Raw genomic sequence first — 19,355 nt, forward strand, 5'->3', positions numbered from 1 at the left:
CAAAAAAAGGGGGGGGGCTGGGAGTGTAGCTCAGAGGTAGAAAGCCCTGGGTTCTAACCCCATTACCGAAAACATAAGAAGTGCAGGCTGGGGAAGCAGTCCTGTAGTAGAATGGCTGCCCAGCATGCGTGGAAGGTCCTGTATTTGATTCCCAGCATCCCCAAAAGAACCACTTTTTCTTTTTTTTTTTTTGCGGGTCTGGGGATGGAACCCAGGGGCATTTGACCTCCGAGCTACACCCTCTGCCCTATTTTTTTATTCTTTATTTTGAAACCGGGTCTCACTGAGTTGCAGAGGGCCTCACTAAGTAGCTGAGGCTGTCCGCGAACCGTGATCCTCCAGGTCTCAGCCTCCCAAATGCTGGGATTACGAGCGTGCGCCACCACGCCCGGCTTAGAACCACCTTTTTCATGAGTCTTGTTTGCACACGGGCAGCACTGCCTAGCCCAGTGCAGGAATAAGTGAATGATACCTTATCCTGCTCTTCACACCCGCACTTAGTGAAAACCAAACTCCTAAAGGAAACGACGATGCCCCTTTATCCCAGAGGTAGGACCTGTCAAGGACGTGGGGAGTGGAAAGAATGAGTCGGCCTGAGGACGGCGTGGCGGCCTCCTGCCAGGCCCGGTGCGCAGCCTCGCTGAGGCCATGTCACAGAGGCTCTGGGTTGAGCAGCTCGCCCCAGCCAGCAGTCCTGGGGCCTCTCATGTCCCAGAAGGATGTGTCATCCATTTCCAGGGTATCTGGTACCTTCTCATTACTGGAAAAACTGCCCTTCAACAGTAAAGGGCAAAGATCTAGCAGCCTCTCCTACACTCCACCCATTTGCTGGAACGTGGTGCTCTAATGAGGAACTCTGCATAAGGCCCCTCGGACCCAGGGGACACTGGAAGAACTAAACCTGGAGCCAGCCGGACCTGCAGACAGCCTGGGCCTGTCGTCATGACAACCGTGGGACGCAGACACAGGAGATGAGGGCCAGGAGAACCCCGAGCCCGGAAGTGGAGTGTCTGCCACCGGCATCAGCAGACACCAGTGTGGTTGGTGTGGCAAGGTGTGGTGTGTGATGTGGTGGGGCCTGGCAAGGTGTGGTGTGTGTGGTTTTGTGGTGTGGTGGGGCATGGTGGAAAGGACCAGGTACAGGCGTGTGTGTGTGTGTGTGTGTGTGTGTGTGTGCACGCGCGTGCATTACTGGGAATTGAACCCAGGGCCCTTCCACCTCTAAGCTACCTCCCCAGCCCTATATTTATCTTTTTTTTGTGTGTGTGGTACTGGGGATGGAACCTAGGGGCATTCTACCTCTGAGCTAAACCCCCAGACCTATTTTATTTATTAGGGTCTCACTAAGTTGTGGAGGGCCTCGCTGAGTTGTCAAGGCTGGCTTTGAACCTGCGATCCTCCTGTCTCAGGTCTCAGCCTCCCAAGCACTGGGATTACAAGCATGAGCCACCACGCCCGGCTCAGTATTGTAGGTTTGAGGACAACCTCAACAACATGGCAGGATTTTCAGCAACCTAGCGAGACTCTGTTTTCAAACAAATTTTTAAAAGGGCTGGGGATCTAGCTCAGAAGTAGAATGCCCCTGGGTTCAATCTCGAATACAAAAAAAAAACAAAAACAAAAAAACACAGTTGCCGAGAGGGCTGGGGTGGAGATCAGTGGCAGAACGCTTGCCTAGCGTGTACAAGGCTTTTGATTCCCTGAACCTAAAAAAATAAAAGTTGCTCGAAATGATTTATGAATGTTATTCTGCTTGCTTCGCACCGTTTTACTAAGTGACTACAGCAGCCAAGTGCTAAGTGACTATAATTTGCACCTGGCTCCCCATTTCCCAAGAAAGACAGGCTTATGGGAATAGAAATTAGGATGACTGTGAAGAGCGCTTTGGCGAGGCCTAACAGATGTGGAGCTGGACCCGCCACACTCCACTGACACCCCACGGAAGCCCAGCAGGCGCACAGAGGCAGGACTGCTGGTAATCATTAAAGAGAACCGGAAACCAGCCAAGGAAAAATGTCTCCTCTGGCCTCAAGATCACTGGGCCTAAGAATTAGACTGACGAAGCCGGGCCTGGTGGTACACATATAACTCCAGTACTTGGGAGGCGGAGATAAGAGGATCACAGATTTGAGGCCAGCCTTAGCCACGTAGTGAGGCCCTCTGCAACTTAGTGAGATCCTGTTTCCAAATAAAAAATAAAATAAGGTTGGGGTTGTAACCCATAGGTAGAAGGCCCCTGGGTTCCACCCCCAGTAACACACATACCCAGAGAATCAAACTGACAAAACAGGGCAGGTTAACAGGAGGAAAGCATACAGGCCTTAGGGTTTCTTTATTTTTTTTTTTTTTAACATGTATATGGGAAGCCAGCCATGGCAGCACACACCTATAATCCCAGTACTTGGGAGGCTGACACAGGAGGGTCATAGATTCTGAGCCAGCCTCAGCAATTTAGCGAGGCCCTCCATGACTTAGACCCTATTTCAAAATGAAAAATAAAATAGGGCTGGGGGTGTAGCTCAGACGCAGAATGTCCTGGTTCCATCCCCAGTACCACACACACACAAAAAAAAAAAGTTGGTAGAAGAGAGCAGTGTATTTGGGGGCGGCCCGTTCTGAGCTCCTTCCCAGCCAGTACCCACCAGGAGAATGGACTGACAAGGGAGACAATGACTCGAAGCCAAACGCACAGGTGGGGCCCTACACCAGCATGGATGAAACCGGCACACCGCATTGGTGCAGCGCTGCAGGGGACAGCCGAGGGTGCAGGTTCGGGAGCAGATACAGAGGCATCAGTTGCCCAGCACTGTGACCCTGCTAAGTGCCACCGAATTCTGCACTTTCAAATGGTTACTTTGGGGTGTGGCTCAGTGGGAGAGCACTTACCTAGCATACACAAAGCCCTGGGTTTCATCCCAAGTGCCACAAAATAAATAAATAAAAGGGTTAGTTTTTATGATTTGTAAATCGCACATCAAAAAAAATTTTTTTTTGCTACTGAACCCAGGATGAACCCAGGAACACTCTACCTCTGAGCTACACCCCCAGTTCTGTTTATTATTATTATTATTATTATTATTATTATTATTAGTGGTGGTACTGGGGTTCCTGGAAACCCTTCTACCTCCAGGCTACCCTCCCAGACCTATTTTATACTTTTTTATTTGGAAACAGGGTCTCTTAAACCAGTGTGGCTGGCTTTGAACCTGTGCGATCCTCCTGTCTCCGCCTCCCAAGCGCGGGGATTACAAGCGTGCGCCACCACGCCCGACACTATTTTTTTTTTTTTTTTTTTGGTGGTACTGAGGGTGGAACCCAGGGGCTTTCTACCTCCAGGCTATACTCCCAGACCTATTTTCTATTTTATTTGGAAACAGAGTCTCACTAAGTTGCTGAGAGCCTCACTCAGTAGCTGAGGCTGGCTTTGAACCTGTGCGATCCTCCTGTCTCCGCCTCCCAAGTGCGGGAATTACAAATGTGCGCCACCACGCCCAGCACTGTTTTTTATTTTGAAACAGGGTCTCTGTAGGTTGCTGAGAGTTTCACAACATTGGTGAGGCTGGCCTTGAATCTGTGATCCTTATGTCTCAGTCTCTCAAGTACTGGGATTATAGGATGTGCCACCACACCTAGCTAATAAATATTTTTTACACATTTAAACTTTTTTTAAAAAATTGAGATATGGCCGGGTGTGGTGGCGCATACTTGTAATCCCAGCTCTTGGGAGGCTGAGACAGAAGGATACAGGTTTGCAACCAGCCTCAGCTAGTTAGTGAGGCCCTCCACAATTTATAACTTATATAATTTATTGATTGGCTCAGAACACATATATGTTGATGCGTAGTGAAAAACACCAAACTCAGCTGATGCGCACCTGCGGCGGGACAAGGAAGGCCATATAATCAGAAGATGATGGAAAAGGACCTTCATTTAGAGCTGTGGCTTGAGTCCAGAGGGAGAGATGCAGATATTTCTTGCACTATTCATTATGTTTTTCTATGTATCTGACATATTTCAGTATTTCGCCTGGGTGTCCTTTCCAGATGTCCAAGGGAAGGACAATTCAAGGATGCGAGCGTTGCCATGGTGATGAGCTTGCAGGTTGTTGAGCTTTCTTGCATTTCATTCTGGGCTAACCATCATTCCAGAGTGGTACCCCCAAGTGAGTCCTGGAACATTTCCCAGGAGAGGAGTAACACACAGGTGATCTGCCAGCTCATGCAGGTGTGCTCGCGCGCGCGCTCTCTCTCTCTCTCTCTCTCTCTCTCTCTCTCTCTCGCTCTCTCGCTCTCTCGCTCTCTCGCTCTCTCTCTCCCTCTCCCCCCCCCCTTTCTCTCTCTCTTCAGAAAATTTAACCTAGGGACATTCTACCTCAGAGCTATACCCCCAGCCCAATTTTTTATTCTTTCTTTTTTTTTTTTTTTGGTGGTACTGGGGTTCCTGGAAACCCTTCTACCTCCAGGCTACACTCCAAGACCTTTTTTAAATATATACTTTTTTTATTTGGAAACAGGGTCTCTTAAGCCAACACGGCTAGCTTCAAACTTGTGCGATCCAGCTGGGCGTGGTGGCGCACGCTTGTAATCCTCACGCTTGGGAGGCTGAGACAGGAGGATCGTGCAGATTCGAAGCCAGCCTCGGCTGGCTTAAGAGACCCTGTTCCCAAATAAAATATAAATAGGTCTGGGAGTATAGCCCGGAGGTAGACGCCTCTGGGTTCCACCCCCAGTACCACAAAAAAAAATTAAAAATTAAAAAAAATAGGGCAGGGGGTGTCGATCGGAGGTCGAATGCCCCTGGGTTTCATCCCCATACCCGCAAAATAAATAAAAATAAAGAATAAGCCGGGCGTGGTGGCGCACACTTGTAATCCCTGTGCTTGGGAGGCTGAGACAGGAGGATCGCACGGGTTTGAAGCCAGCCTCAGCTACTTAGGCTCTCAGCAACTTAGTGAGACCCTGTTTCCAAATAAAATATAAAATAGGTCTGGGAGTGTAGCCCGGAGGTAGAAGCCTCTGGGTTCCACCCCCAGTACCACAAAAAAAATAAAAATTAAAAATTAAAAAATAGGGCAAGGGGTGTAGATCAGAGGTCGAATGCCCCTGGGTTTCATCCCCAGACCCGCAAAAATAAATAAAGTAAGTAATTAAAATAAAATAGTTTTGGGATGTAGCTCAGAGGTCGAATGTCCCTCTGTTCAATCCCCAGTAAACACACACGCACATGCAGGCACGCACGCTCGCACGCAGCAGGTTCAGGGCGGCTGGGGAGCTGCGGGAGCTGAGTCAGCCTCGCCTCACCAGCAGGGCCCAGGCAGGTGCGCAGAGAGAGGAACGAACTGGCCATATGTCAGAGAGATGCTTCAGCAGGCAGGCCTGCACTTGTACAGCACAAAATTAATGGTTCCTGACCTGGATAAATGAACTTCAAAGTTAAAGACACCAACATGAATTACAGTCAACGTCCAAATTTTCTGGCAGAAATCATGGAACAGCCCATCTTTAAACTCCGCCAGGTAGTGTGACCTTCCACCGCTGGCGCTTGAGGTCCCAGTGGGCAGTGTAACCAAAACTCCTGAGGGCAAGAGGAAGCCGGCTGGGCTGGGCCTGACTGCACCCCTGGCTTCTCAGCCACTGAACACGTTTGCATTATAACTGGACCTGCCAGAGCTTGATGCACAGGATAGACCCATGGGAGACATTGTTTACGCTCTCTGGGTGACTGAGGGTGCCCTGTCACGCAGACCGCCTGTGTATGTATGTCCGAGCTTGTTACTGGGGTTTGAACCAAGGGCCATTTGACCTCCAAGCTACCCCCCCCAGCTCTATTTTAACTTATTTGTTTGTTTATTTACTTATTTATTGTGGTACTAGTGATGGAACCCAGGGACATTTTACCTCTGGGATACATCCCCAGCCCTGTTTTTATTTATTTACTTTTTCAGTACTGGGGATTGAACCCAGGGACATTCTACCTCTGAGTTACATATCCAGCCCTATTTTTTTTTAAACAGGGTCTCACTAAATTGCAGAGGGCCTCACTAAATAGCTGAGGTTGGCACTGAACCTGCAGTCCTTCTGTCTCAGCCTCCTAAGTCCTGGGATCACAAACTTGCACCACCACACCCAGCCCAACTCTATTTTAACTTAAAACAGGGTCTCACTAAATTTCTGAGTCTGTCCTTGAAGCTGCAATATTCCTGTGTCAGGCTTTCAATACTGGGATCACTGGTGTGTGCCACCGCGCCTGGCTCGGTGGCTGCTCTTTACCTCTCTCTGTCTCTGCAGGCTACAGTTCTGTTGGGGCCCCATTGTTGGATCTTTGAATTTGAGGTTCAGGGTCCTGAGATACAGAAAGGGGAATCTGTCAGTATCCCAGAAACACACTGCCAGCCCTCTTTCAGAGTGCCGGCTGTGTGTGTCCTTGAGCCACCTTCAGACAACAGGGATAGAAATGATAGGAATAAGCCGGGTGTGGTGTGCGTATGCCTATAATTCCAGTACTTGGGGAGGCTGAGACAGGAAGATCTCAGATTTGAGACCAGACTCTGCAACTTAGTGAGGCTGCCAGCAATTTAGTGAGACGCTAATTCAAAATTTAAAAAATAATAAAATAAAACTGGGGGTGTAGCTCAGAGGTAGAATGCCATGCCCCTGGGTTCAAGCTCCAACACTACAAAAAAAAAAAAAAAAAAAAAAAGAACTCCTAAACAACACAGTTCTGGGAGATTAGTGGACATGTGCGTTTGCCAGCAGAGTGCTACACCCCTGTAATGGTTGAGATTTAGAATGTCCCCTCGTGGAAACAAGATAGCAGTGTGGAAAGTGGGGCTTGGCTGCTAATGAGGGGTCCCTGGGAGTGTGACCTGGGGGATTGCACAAGGTATTCACCCCATCCATCTCTCCATATCCCTCCCTCCCTCTCTCTCTCTCTCCCTCTCTCTCTCCCTCCCTCCGTCCCTGCCTCTCCTGGCCTCCATGATATGAGAACAGGGAGCTTCCACTCTTCCTCTCTTTGCCACCCCCATTCCCTGAGCTCTGCAGACCTGGCCTGACATGGACTGAACCTCTAAGTCTCCCAAACTGTGAGCAAATAAATATTCCTTCCTCTAAATTGTTTGGTCAGTCTCTTTGAACTATGACAGTGAGAATGTTGGTGGAGGCCACCCCCAAACCTACAGAAAATGCTCCTGTGATCAGGACCCTTCCTGACAAACACCGCTTGTTATATAGGATACGAATGAGCCAGGTGAAGAAGTGTTGGTGAGTATAGTGCTTTCCTCATCCTGTGAGTTGTTCTAGCAAATCATCCTACCGGATGGGGATAAGGAGTCGCGGGAACTCTGAACTCTAGTTAGCTGGGCAGAAGTTGGGTAGCCTGGAAACCCAATTTGTTTGAAATGGCCCCGAGCCCTTATCCAGTGTGGCACGCAATAATTCTGTATAGTTGGTGTCAGAGTTGAACTGGGTTGTTTCACATCCAGTTGGCATTAGAGAAGAGGTTAGTGTCAAGGAAGAAACACACACCTCACCTTTGTCTAACTCTTCTCTAAGGCCAAACAGCTGCCACAGGCAAAGTGAGGAATCCTGTGATGTGTCGAGAGAGATGCATGTCAGCCACCAGGTTCTAATCCCCACTCTGCTGACAGGCTGGTGGCACAGGGCTTGGCCCTTCGCCTCCCTCACCCCATTTCTACATTTGAAAATGAAGGCGCAAAGCCTTCATTTGTAATCCCAGCATTTGGGAGGCTGAGACAGGAGGATCCGGGTTCGCGGACAGCCTCAGCTACATAATGAGGCCCTTTGCAACTCAGTGAGACCCTGTTTCCAAATAAAGAATAAAAATAGGGCTGGGGGTATAGCTCAGAGGTAGAATGCCCCTGGGTTCTATCCCTAGTAACACACACACACACACACACACACACACACACACACACACAGAAAGGCCTGGGGGTATAGCTCAGAGATAGAATGCCCCTGGGTTCCATCCCAAGTGCTAAAAAAAGAAAAAACAGGTCAGGTGTGATGCCGCACACTTGTAATCCCCACGCTTAGGAGGCTGAGACAGGAGGATCACAAGCGTGCGCCACCACGCCTGGCTCTATAAACTCTTTTGAGTCAGGAAAATTGCAGTTGGAGGCCAGTCTCAGCAATTTCCTTATTTATTTTTATTTATTTTTCCTGTACTGGGGGTGGAACCCAAGGACATTCTACCTCCTAGCTATACCCCCTCCAGCCCTATTTTTTATTCTTTATTTTGAAATAGGGTCTCACTAAGGTGCGAAGGGCCTCGCTAAGTAGCTGAGGCTGTCTGCGAACCTGGATCCTCCTGTCTCAGCCTCCCAAGTACTGGGATTACATGCATGTGCTACCATGCTCGGCTCAGCCTCAGCAATTTAGGAAGATCCTGTTTTGAAATAAAAAATAAGGCCAGGCATGGTGGCGCACGCTTGTAATCCCTGCGCTTGGGAGGTGAAGACAGGAGGATCACGCAGGTTCGAAGCCATCCTCCCTGGCTTAAGAGACCCTGTTTCCAAATAAAAAATATAAAATAGGTCTGGGTGTATAGCCCGGAGATAGAAGAGTTCCATCCCCTGTACCACTAAATAAATAAATAAATAAATAAGGCATTCTACCTCTGAAAATTTTTTAAAAATAAAATAGGTCTATAGCCCGGAGATAGAAGAGTTCCATCCCCAGTACCACTAAATAAATAAATAAATAAATAAATAAGGCATTCTACCTCTGAAAATTTTTTAAAAATAAAATAGGTCAAGGAGTGTAGCTCAGAGGTAGAATGCCCCTACATTCAGTCCCTAGTACCAAAAAAAAAAAGATTAAGTAAATTTTAAAAAACTAGTGCTTACCTTTCTACCCATTTAAAAAAAATTAAGCCTCCAGCTATGTACTTAGGAGAATTACATCTTTCTTTGTCCTTGCCACTTCAAATAATTCAAATTCCTGCAACACCTGCAACACCATAAAAAGTGAGCCAGGCCAGTTTCCCTCCCCATCTGCTGAGAAGCCTCCAGGAACTTTCTCTGAGGCCCAGCAAAGAGCCCAGCTGACGCCTACTTAAAATTGTTGCCAACCTGGAGAAGGGGCTGAAGTCAGGCCTGGGAAGCCAGCAAGCAAGTCAGGCCAGAACCAATCCATCAATAAAACCACCCGGGGCCCCACACCGTGGACACTTCACGGCCAGACACGTGGCAAGACCGCGTGTGCACACACACGCGCACACACGCACCAGCTTAGCGGGTTGTTGTCTGTCCTCTAGGTTGCCACGCAGCTTGGAGAGAACCCAACAGCAGACACACAGCATTCCTGTCAAAACAAGCCCGAGGGAGGGGGAGGAGAGGGGGAGGGGGCTCCCCAGCCCCTGTGGCCTCCAGCCCTCCCAAGCTGGACCCGCTCTGCCCCTTTCTCCTCCTCCTCTATCCTAGTCCTCGTACTATTACACTGATTACACAAGGAACCTGTCCATTACTTGAATTATGTGTGTGTGTGTGTGTGTGTGTGTGTGTGTGTGTGTGTGTGTTACTAGGGATGGGGCATTCTACCTCGGAGCTACACCCTCAGCCCTATTTTTATTCTTTATTTTGAAACAGGGTCTCACTGAGTTGCAAAGGGCCTCACTAAGGAGCTGAAGCTGTCCACAAACTGCGATTCTCCTGTCTCAGCCTCCCGAATCCTGGGATTACAAGAATGCGCCACCACACCTGGCTTTGAGTATACAAATTTTTTTCTTTTTTGTAGTACTGGGGATGGAACCCAGAGGCTGGCTTCGAACCTGCACGATCCTCCTGTCTCAGCCTCCCAAGTACAGGGATTACAAGTGTATACCACCACGCCCAGCTGAGTCCACGAATTTTAAGAGCTGCATACTATAGTTTTTTTTGTTTTTTTTTTTTGTTTTTTACCATTCTTCCAGCATCGCCATTTAGGTTCCACCTTCTGTTATTCCAAATAGCAAGGTGTAGAGCTGCCTTTATCTGCATCCCTGGTGATCTCTAGATTACTTCTGGAAATGGAGTTACCCAGTCGGGCATGGTGCTGCAGAGGCTGAGGCATAAGGATCAAAGATTCGCGATCAGCCTCAGCTACTTAGTGAGGCCCTGTTTCAAAATAAAGGATAAAAGAGCCAGGCGTGGTGGCGCACGCTTGTAATCCCTGCGCTTGGGAGACTGAGACAGGAGGATCGCGCAGGTTTGAAGCCAGCCTCACTGGCTTAAGAGACCCTCTTTCCAAATAAAAATATAAAAAATAGCTGTCGGGAGTGTAGCCCAGAGGTAGAAGGCTTTCCAGGAACCCCAGTACCACCAAATAATAATAATAATAGTAAAGGATAAAGCTGGGAGTGGTGGCACGCGCTTGTAATCCCAGCATGTTGAGACCAGAGGATCACTGTTCGCGGACAGCCTCAGCTACTTAGTGAGGCCCTCTGCAACTCAGTGAGACCCGGTTTCAAAATAAAGAATTAAAAAATAGGGCAGGGATGTAGATTGAAGGTCAGATGCCCCTGGGTTCCATCCCCAGACCCGCAAAAAAAAAAAAAAATTTTTTTTTTAATTTAAAATAGGGCTGGAGGTGTAGTTCAGAGGTAGAATGCCTCTGGATTTAATCCCCAATACCTCAAAAAATATATAAATATAAAATAGGAGCTGGGTATGGTGGCGCACGCTTGTAATTCCAGCATTTGGGAGGCTGAGACAGGAGGATCGCAGTTGAAGGACAGCCTCAGCTACTTAGGCCCTTTGCAACTCAGTGAGACCCTGTTTCAAAATAAAGAATAAAGAATAGGGCTGAGGGTGTAGCTCAGAGGTAGAATGCCCCTGGGTTCCATCCCTCGTACCACAAGATAAAATAAAATAGGGCTGGGGCATGGTTTGGAGGTAGAATGCTCCTGGGTTAAATTCCCAGCACCACACACGCACACACAAAAGTAGAGTTACTATGCCAGTGAAAGCAATATTTTCAAAGCCTTGAAATAAATGCCAGAAAGGTCTTTCTATCTCCAACAGAGCAGGCACGGCCCTTGCATCTCATGTTGACCCTCTGAGAAGGAAATTCACTGTCTCCCTGCCTTTGCGAGCCAGTGCTTCGGGCGAGACCTGCACAAAAAATAAAAGCCACCCAGAACCTTCTGCTGCACCAGCACAGGCCTGTCTCTGCAGGGGGCATCTCAGCACGGCCAGGACATGCCCAAGTGACCCTTGACGGATCCCAAGCCGGGTTATGTGGCACATTATCCCGGCCACACCCAGAGCACGGCAGAGCCTTGTTTGAACAAGCTCTCCCGCGATGCTTTGCCGCTCTAAAACCTCCGTTTGTCTGTCCCCAAGCACCAGACGCTGGGAGAAGAACCACCACCCAGAGTGGTCCCCGGGGCCCTTGATCCTCATGCTCGGATTGCGGATTGCGAGGCTGCCTCCTCCAGGAAGCCTCCACCCAGCCCGGCAGCCCAGAGCGGGGAGCTCGCCACGCCCATCCCCATCTGGCTCCGGCTCTGCGCGTCTGGGCCTCAGCCTGACCTTCAGAGCGTCTCTGCATCCCATTCATCCGGGAAATGTGCAGCTCTCTCTAGACTCTTCTCTCTCGGTCCTTTGGTTGACCACGGAGTCCAAGGCGTTGCGTGAAGAGCTCGCCCGAGGGTATCCAAGAGAGCAAAGCTTTTTTGTGCTGCTGGGGACTGAACCTAGAGGCATTCTAACTCCGTGCTATACCCCCAGCCTTATTTAATTTAATTAATTAATTATATATTTTTTTGGTGGTACTGGGGTTCCTGGAAGCCCTTCCACCTCCAGGCTACATTCCCAGACCTTTTTTTAAATATATTTTTGAAACAGGGTCTCTTAAACCAGCGCAGCTGGCTTTGAACCTGCGCAATCCTCCTGTCTCTGCTCCCAAGCGTGGGGATTACAAGCGTGCGCCACCATGCCCGGCTTAATTAATTAATTTTTGTTACTGAGGATTGAACCCAGGGTAACTTTACCTCTGAGCTACACCACCGGACCAATTTTATTTATTTCTTTTATTTGGAAACAGGGTCTCACTAAGTTGCTGAGAACAGTTTAGTTGCTAAATTGCCAGTCCCAGCGTATCCCAGTAAAGTGGATACTATGCCACGGGACCAGTGCCACACACACGGGATGCTCTTCCCTGCAGCTGCGAGAGGCCTGGCTGCCTTATGAACCGCCCTGGTACGGATGGGAACAAAACTGCTTTGAGCATCTAAACACCCTAGTGAAGTTCACAGGGTGGAGCCCGAGCCCAGGCCGGCTGCTCACCCTGCCCAGCGGCTGGAGGCCAAAGGTGACAGGGAGCCTGGGTTCTCACCAAAGCGCAGACCTCACTCCATACAGCGAGTTCCTTCCTGTTTTCACAAAGATGAGTGTCACTCCCAGGGAACAGTGGAATTTTCCCAGAGTGCCCTCCCTCCCACGGACAGCCTGGGGCAACATCACAGAGCTGCTGACCGGGAAGCCTGGTGATCTGTCCGCGCTGAGAACATGAAACCGTGACTCCGGGGACTCGCACTGGTCACCCGCATGCAGCGGCCGCTCTTTCGGGCTCTTTAATAATTTAGAGAATGCATGCTATTTGGCCGGTCGGCTTCATCTCTGGATGTAGACGCCCGACGCCCTGGGGACTGTTTCCAGTGGAGAGTAAAATCCTACTTGTCACAGTCGCTGATGATAAGGGGCTCTGGTCTCAGGTTTTTGCAAGCATTCTAGAAGACCAGGGGGCCTCTGCCAGGGCACTGGGGTCTGCGCCAGCTCAGCTTGAAATGCGAGCCCCTCGGCCTCTTGCCTGGTTTGGGGGCCGAGGGGCTGCGTGGCTGGTGCGTGTGGCTTCACACACTGCTTGTGGCGTAGTGGAATTCCGTGCCTGCCTCCCTCAGCGTCTACCCTGGAAAGCCCCCTGGCCTGGCCCTGAGAGTCTGTGGGAACCTTCCTTGTACTTCCTGGAACTTAGAAATTGCATTTCACTAAAAAGTGTGTACGTGCTGGACGTGGCGGCGCATGCTTGTAATCCTAGCATTTGGGAGGCTTTGACAGGAGGATCACGGTTCATTGATAGCCTCAGCTACTACTCAGTGAGGCCCTTTGAAACTCAGTGAGACTCTGTTTCAAGATAGAGTAAGCCGGTCGTGGTAGCGCAGGCTTGTAATCCCCACAATTGGAAGGCTGAGACAGGAGGATCACACGGGTTTGAAGCCAGCCTCAGCTACTTAGTGAGGATCTCAGCAACTTAGTGAGACCCTGTTTCCAAATAAAGTATAAATAGGTCTGGGAGTATAGCCCAGAGGTAAAGGGCCCCTGTATTGCACCCCCAGTACCACCAAAATATAAATAAATAAATAAATAAATACATAAATAAATACATAAATAAATAATAAAATAAGAGGGTCTAGCTCTGAGGGTGTAGATCTGCGATAGAATGCCCTTGGGTTGGATTCCCAGTGCTGAAACAAAAAACAATAGAAACAATTATACTTGAAGACATGATGCTGAGTGAAATAAACTAGACACAAAAAGACAAATAATGTATTATTGCATATATTTATATGAGGTCCCGAGAATAGGCAAATTCATGGAGAGAGAAAGCCCTGGCCGAGGACGCAGGGAGACAGGAGTTATTGTTGGATGAGCTGAGGGTTCTGTTCAGGACAATGAAGACGCTGGACACAGACAACGGTGACGGCTGTCCACACGCTGAGTGTGTTCAATGCCACAGAATGTATACTTAACGGAGGAAAATGGCCTCCTCATCCCGTGTGTGTGTGTGTGTGTGTGTGTGTGTGTGTGTGTGTGTGTGTGTGAGATACTGGGATCTAACCCAGAGATCTCTACCACTGAGCTACGTCCTCAACCCCTAAATAGCCCAGTTTTGTTTTGTTTTTGTTTTTGTATTGAGTATTGGACCCAAGGGCATTCTACCTCTGAGGTGCATTCCCCAGTCCCATTTTTTTCATTTTTTATTCTTTATTATTATATTATTATTATTAATTATTATTATTATTTGTGGTACTGGGGGTGGGACCCAGGGGCTTTTCTACCTCTGGGCTATATTCCCAGACCTATTTTATACTTTATTTGGAAACAGGGTCTCACTAAGTTGCTGAGAGCCTCACTAAGTAGCTGAGGCTGGCTTCCAACCTGTGTGATCCTCCTGTCTCAGCCTCCTAAGCGCGGGGATTACAAGCGTGTGCCACCACACCCGGATTAATTTTTTAATTTTTTTTTTCTTTTTTTTGGTCGTACTGGGGGTGGAACCCAGAGGCTTTCTACCTCCGGGCTATACTCCAGACCTATTTTTTTTACATTTTATTTGGAAACAGGGTCTCGCTAAGTTGCTGAAAGCCTCACTAAGTAGCCGAGGCTGGCTTCAAACCTGCGCAATCGCGATCCTCCTGTCTCAGCCTCCCAAGTGCCGGGATTACAAGTGTGTGCTACCATACCTGGATTAATTTTTTAATTTTGAATCAGGGTCTTGCTAGGTTGATGAGAGTCTCACTACGTGCTGAGCCCCTTGAACCTGCGATCCTCCTGTCTCAGCCTCCCAAGGACTGTGATTACAAGCGTGCACACCATGTGTGTTTGCGTGTGTGTTACTAGAGATTGAACCCAGGGGCATTCTACCTCCTATACCCTCAGCTCTATTTTCTTTCCTTTGTGTGTGTGTGTGTGTGTGTGTGTGTGTGTGTGTCTGTATGTGTGTTACTGGGGATGGAATCCAGGGGCTTTTTACGTCTGGGCTACAATTCCAGACCTACTTTTTATGTTTTATTTGGAAACAGGGTCTCACCAAGTTGCCGAGAGCCTCACTAAGTAGCTGAGGGTGGTTTCGTCCCTACACATTCCTCTTGTCTCAGCCTCCCGATTACTGAGATTACAAGTATGCGCCACCTCACCCGCTCCCTTTTCTTTTCTTTTCTTTTCTTTTTTACTTTGAAGGAATCCTGCTAAATTGCCAAGGCTGGCCCTCGAATCTAATCTGTGATGGCTCAGCCTCTCAAGTATTCAGATTACAGGCCTGTGCCATCATGCCTGCTTGAGTCATTCACTATTTTTGTGTGTGTGTGATACTGGGACTTGAACCAGGGATGTTCTACCTTTGAGGTATACCACCAGCCCTTTTTATTTATTATTTGAAACAAGGTCTCATCAGCTGTTCTCCAAATAAGTTGCTGAGGCTGGTCTTGTGTTGTTGTTGTTGTTGTTGTTGTTGTTGTTGTTTGTTTGTTTGTTTGGTGGTACTGGGGGTGGAACCCAGAGGCTTTCTACCTCCGGGCTATACTCCCAGACCTATTTTATATTTTATTTGGAAACAGGGTCTCACTACGTTGCTGAGAGCCTCACTAAGTAGCTGAGGCTGGCTTTGATCCTCCTGTCTCAGCCTCCCAAGCGCGAGGATTACAAGCGTGCGCCACCACGCCTGGCTTCTGAGGCTGGTCTTGAACCTGCAGTCCTTGTCTCAGCTTCACCCCAGGTGTTTACACCATACTCAGCAAGTCATACAATTCACTTTTTTTTTTTTTAAAGTACTGGGGATGGAACCCAGAGGCATCCTACCTCCGAACCACACCCCCAGACCTATTTTTTATTCTGTATTTTGTAACAGGGTCTCACTGAATTGCAAAGGGCCTCGCTAAGTAGCTGAGGCTGTCTACGAACTGTGATCCTCTTGTCTCCACCTCCCGAATACTGGGATTATAAGCGTGCGCCACCATTCCCGGCTTTATTCTTTTTTTGAAAACAGGGTCTCACCAAGCTGTGGAGGCCCCGGCCTCACAAGTTGCTGAGGGTGGTTGCAAACCGGCAATTCTCCTGTCTCAGCCTCCCAAGTACTGGTATTACAAGTATGCACCACCAGGTTCAACTAAATACAGAAACTTTATTTTATTTATTTATTTATTTTTGCAGGTCTGGATATGGAACCCAGGGGCATTTGACCTCCGAGCTACACCCCCTGCCCTATTTTTTATTCTTTATTTTGAAACAGGGTCTCATTGAGTTGCGGAGGGCCTCACTAAGTAGCTGAGGCTGTCCGCGAACCGCGATCCTCCGGTCTCGGCCTCCCATATGCTGGGATTATAAGCGTGTGCCACCACTCCCAGCTCTAAATACAGAACTTTTAATCAAAGAAGTCTGAATTTCTAGATTCTCTTGAAAAATCTGATTCATCAACTGAAAAGGCTCCCAACGAGGCCAAAGAAGGAACAATGTAAGCGACAAAACATAGTAGTATTAAATTACAAAGTAGAAAATAAATATCCGTGGGTCCACATGATCTAGATAACTGATTTGCATAAATAAATGCGGAAGAAAAAGCAATTCGCTTGTACAGAGGAATTCCAGATCACTGAAGTAGCTACTCTGCCCTCAAGGAGGTGGAGCCGGACTCCCTGCTCCGAGGTGAGTGGTGCACAGCGAACTCCTTCCAGGGATTACAGTGTGGGGAAGGGGAAGGGGCTTCACAGAGGGACCCACAGACCCTCCCTCCTCAGCCCGGTGGGCAGGTGCCGTGAGCAGCGACAAGCCCTGGTGACCGCAAGCATCCTTGATATGATGCGATCCTAGTAACACTTCACCTCCGTGGTCTTCCTCCCCAAAGCCCACAACCCTGGGGGCACCATGAAAAATAATCAGGCAAATCCCAAAGGAGAGCGGGCGTGGTGGCGCACGCTTGTAATCCCAGCATTTGGGAGGCTGAGACAGGAGGCCAGCCTCAGCTACTTGGGCCCTCTGCAACTCAGGGAGACCCTGTTTCAAAATAAAGAATAAAAAGTAGGGCAGGGGGTGTAGCTCGGAGGTAGAATGTCCCTGGGTTCCATCCCCAGACCTGAAAAACAAAAAAAGAAAGAAAGAGAAGAATAAAAATATGAGACAGATGAGAGTCGTCACAGCCTGGGGACCTTCAGAGACCTGAGTGAAGTCTAATTGTGACGTGGGGCCGGGCGCGGTGGCACACACATGCAATCCTAGTACTTGGGAGGCTGAGACAGGAGGATCGCGATTCGCGGCCAGCCTCAGCGACTTAGTGAGGCCCTCTGCTACTTAGTGAGACCCTGTTTCCAAATAAAGAATTAAATAGGTTTGGAAGTGTGGCTCAGAGGTAGAATACCCCGGGTTAAATCCCCAGTACTACAATAAATAAAAATTAAAACTAGAATGTGATGTGGGATCTTGGATGGGGTCCCCAAACAGGAAAAGGGCAGCAGGGAAAACTAAGGACACTTCCCTGTCCCAAGGAGATTTAGTCAATGAGGCACACGCCGTAAACTCAGTGTTCGGGAGGCTGACCACCCGAGGGTCACAGGTTCAAAACCAGCCTCAGCAATTTAGGGAGACCTTGTCTCAAAATAATAAAATAGGACTGGGCTCAGATGTAGAATGCCCCTGGGTTCAGCCTCCAGTGCCAAAAATAAAAATAAAAAAAGATGTACCGATATGGAATATGGGAGCCGGCCATGGTGGTGCACACTTGTAATCCCAGCATTTAGGGGCCTGAGATAGGAGGATCATGGTTAAAGGCCAGCCTCAGCTACTTAGTGATGCTCTCTGCAACTGAGTGAGACCCTGTTTCAAAATAATTAAAAAATAGGGCTGGGGGTGTAGCTCAGAGGTAGAATGCCCCTGGGTCTCATCCCCAGTATCGCAAAATTAAAAAATAAATAAAAGAAGTGGGGCGTAGTGGCTTTCGCTTGTAATCCCAGCACTTGGGAGGCAGAGACAGGAGGATTGCGCAAGTTCAAAGACAGCCAGCTTGGTGAGGCTCTTGGCAACTTAATGAGACCCTGTTTTCAAGTAAAGTATAAAATAGGTCTGGGAGTATAGCCTGGAGGTAGAAAGCCCCTGAGTTCCACCCTAAGAACCACACACACACACACACACACAAAGATAAATAAAATAAAAAATAAATAAAATCAATTTTTAAAAAAATGTGGGTTTAAGTAATGGCGACAACGTTACCATGACAATGTAAGCTTGTTACAAGGTGTCTGGGAAGGTCCTTCTTGGTCAGAAAAGTTCCCGGTTACCCCTGGGGTTTGGGGGGGGAAGATGCCACCTCCCAGCCATCAGCCCCTCTAGACAGGGCAAGGGCCAGGGGACAGAGGTATCTGGACAGCTGGGTGTGAAGTTTGTCTGTGCCCAGATTTGCACGGCCTAACGGCCATGTCCAAATTCCTTTGCCTCTTCGTGCCAATAACAACGAGGCCTGCCTCCCCGGGGTGGGAGCGGGTGCCCTCGGGTGGGGGCCCGGGTCGCGCTCGAGGACCCTCTTGGGGCGCTGGCGCCTGCGCCTGCGGCCCAGCTGTTGCTTCTCGTCCGAGCTGCGGCCCCAGAGGCTGTTCTCTGCAGGCTGCGTGAGTCAGCCGGGATCCCTCGCCTGCGGGCGGGTGAGAGTGGGGCGGCCACCGCCTTCGGGGACCCGGCTTAGCGCTGGGCGCCCGTGCCCCCAGGGGGCTCCGCTGGCTGCCCCACCTCCCACCCAGCCGGATCCCTGCGGAGGCAGCGGGGGCTCGAGGACGGGTCCCAGCTGCACCCTTCTCTCGGCCTTTCAGCACTACCCACCCCGCGTGCGCCCGGCACTTAGGATGGGGTGGAAGGGAGAGGAGCCAGAAGCGAGGACAGACCCAGCGGCCCGGGAGGGAGGAAAGGAAGGGGCGTGGCCCGATCTGGGGGGCGTGGTCACGAGGGGGTGTGGCCCGGGAGGGGCGGGGCCGGGCGGCCCAGACCGCGGGCGCGTGTGGCCTGGAGCCCGGCGCCAGGCTGAGCGGCTGCTCCCGGCTCAGGAGCCCCGGTGCCAGCTGGCCGCGGGCGGGTGGGCACGGGCAGGGCCCTGCGCCAAACACACACAGAGCGCCCTTTGAGGAGTGGCAGCTGTCGGCCCAGGCCGCCCCACCCCCCTGCTGTGGCCTCGCCTGCCCCCTCCGGCGGTGCTGAGCACTGGGAGGGACACCGAGGTGCTCTCCCCGGAGCCCTCACTCCAGGTGAAGGGGCAGCCCTGCCCAGGCGGAGGACAGGGGCCCTCATCCGTCCTAGAACGGGGGCCTACATCTGGGGGCAGGCCTTTCTGTCTCCTTTTCTGGGGCATCTTGTACTCTCCTTAACTGCTGATGGCTAAGTCTTCTCAGAACCATTCTAAGGAGGAGACTCGCGCTGTCTCCTCGCTCAGGGAAGAAGGCTGAACTCCAAGGGATGACTGCTGCTGGGAAAATGTGTGTTTGTTTTTATATGATGGCCCGCACCTGTAATCCCTGTACTTGAAGCTGAAACAGGAGGATCGCAAGTTCGAGGACACCCTCAGCAACATGGTGAACCTCTCAGCCACCTAATGGGACCCTATTTC

General features: G+C 49.8%; 1 protein-coding gene across 1 annotated transcript in view; it reads left to right on the forward strand.

Moving 5' to 3' along the window:
* The window catches only part of BCAR1 (BCAR1 scaffold protein, Cas family member), a gene marked incomplete at both ends in the record, with an annotated part of 62,736 nt that overhangs the window by 4,158 nt on the left and 39,223 nt on the right, over positions 1-19,355 (forward strand). The window contains 3 exons of the mRNA XM_080703472.1: positions 963-1,054; positions 18,159-18,402; positions 18,466-18,582. Coding sequence (XP_080559598.1) covers positions 963-1,054; positions 18,159-18,402; positions 18,466-18,582 — 453 coding nt within the window. The remainder of the gene's footprint in view (positions 1-962; positions 1,055-18,158; positions 18,403-18,465; positions 18,583-19,355) is intronic.

This window comes from Muscardinus avellanarius, assembly GCF_963383645.1.
Source record: "Muscardinus avellanarius genome assembly, chromosome: 10".
In the NCBI taxonomy this organism is placed as follows: domain Eukaryota; kingdom Metazoa; phylum Chordata; class Mammalia; order Rodentia; family Gliridae; genus Muscardinus; species Muscardinus avellanarius.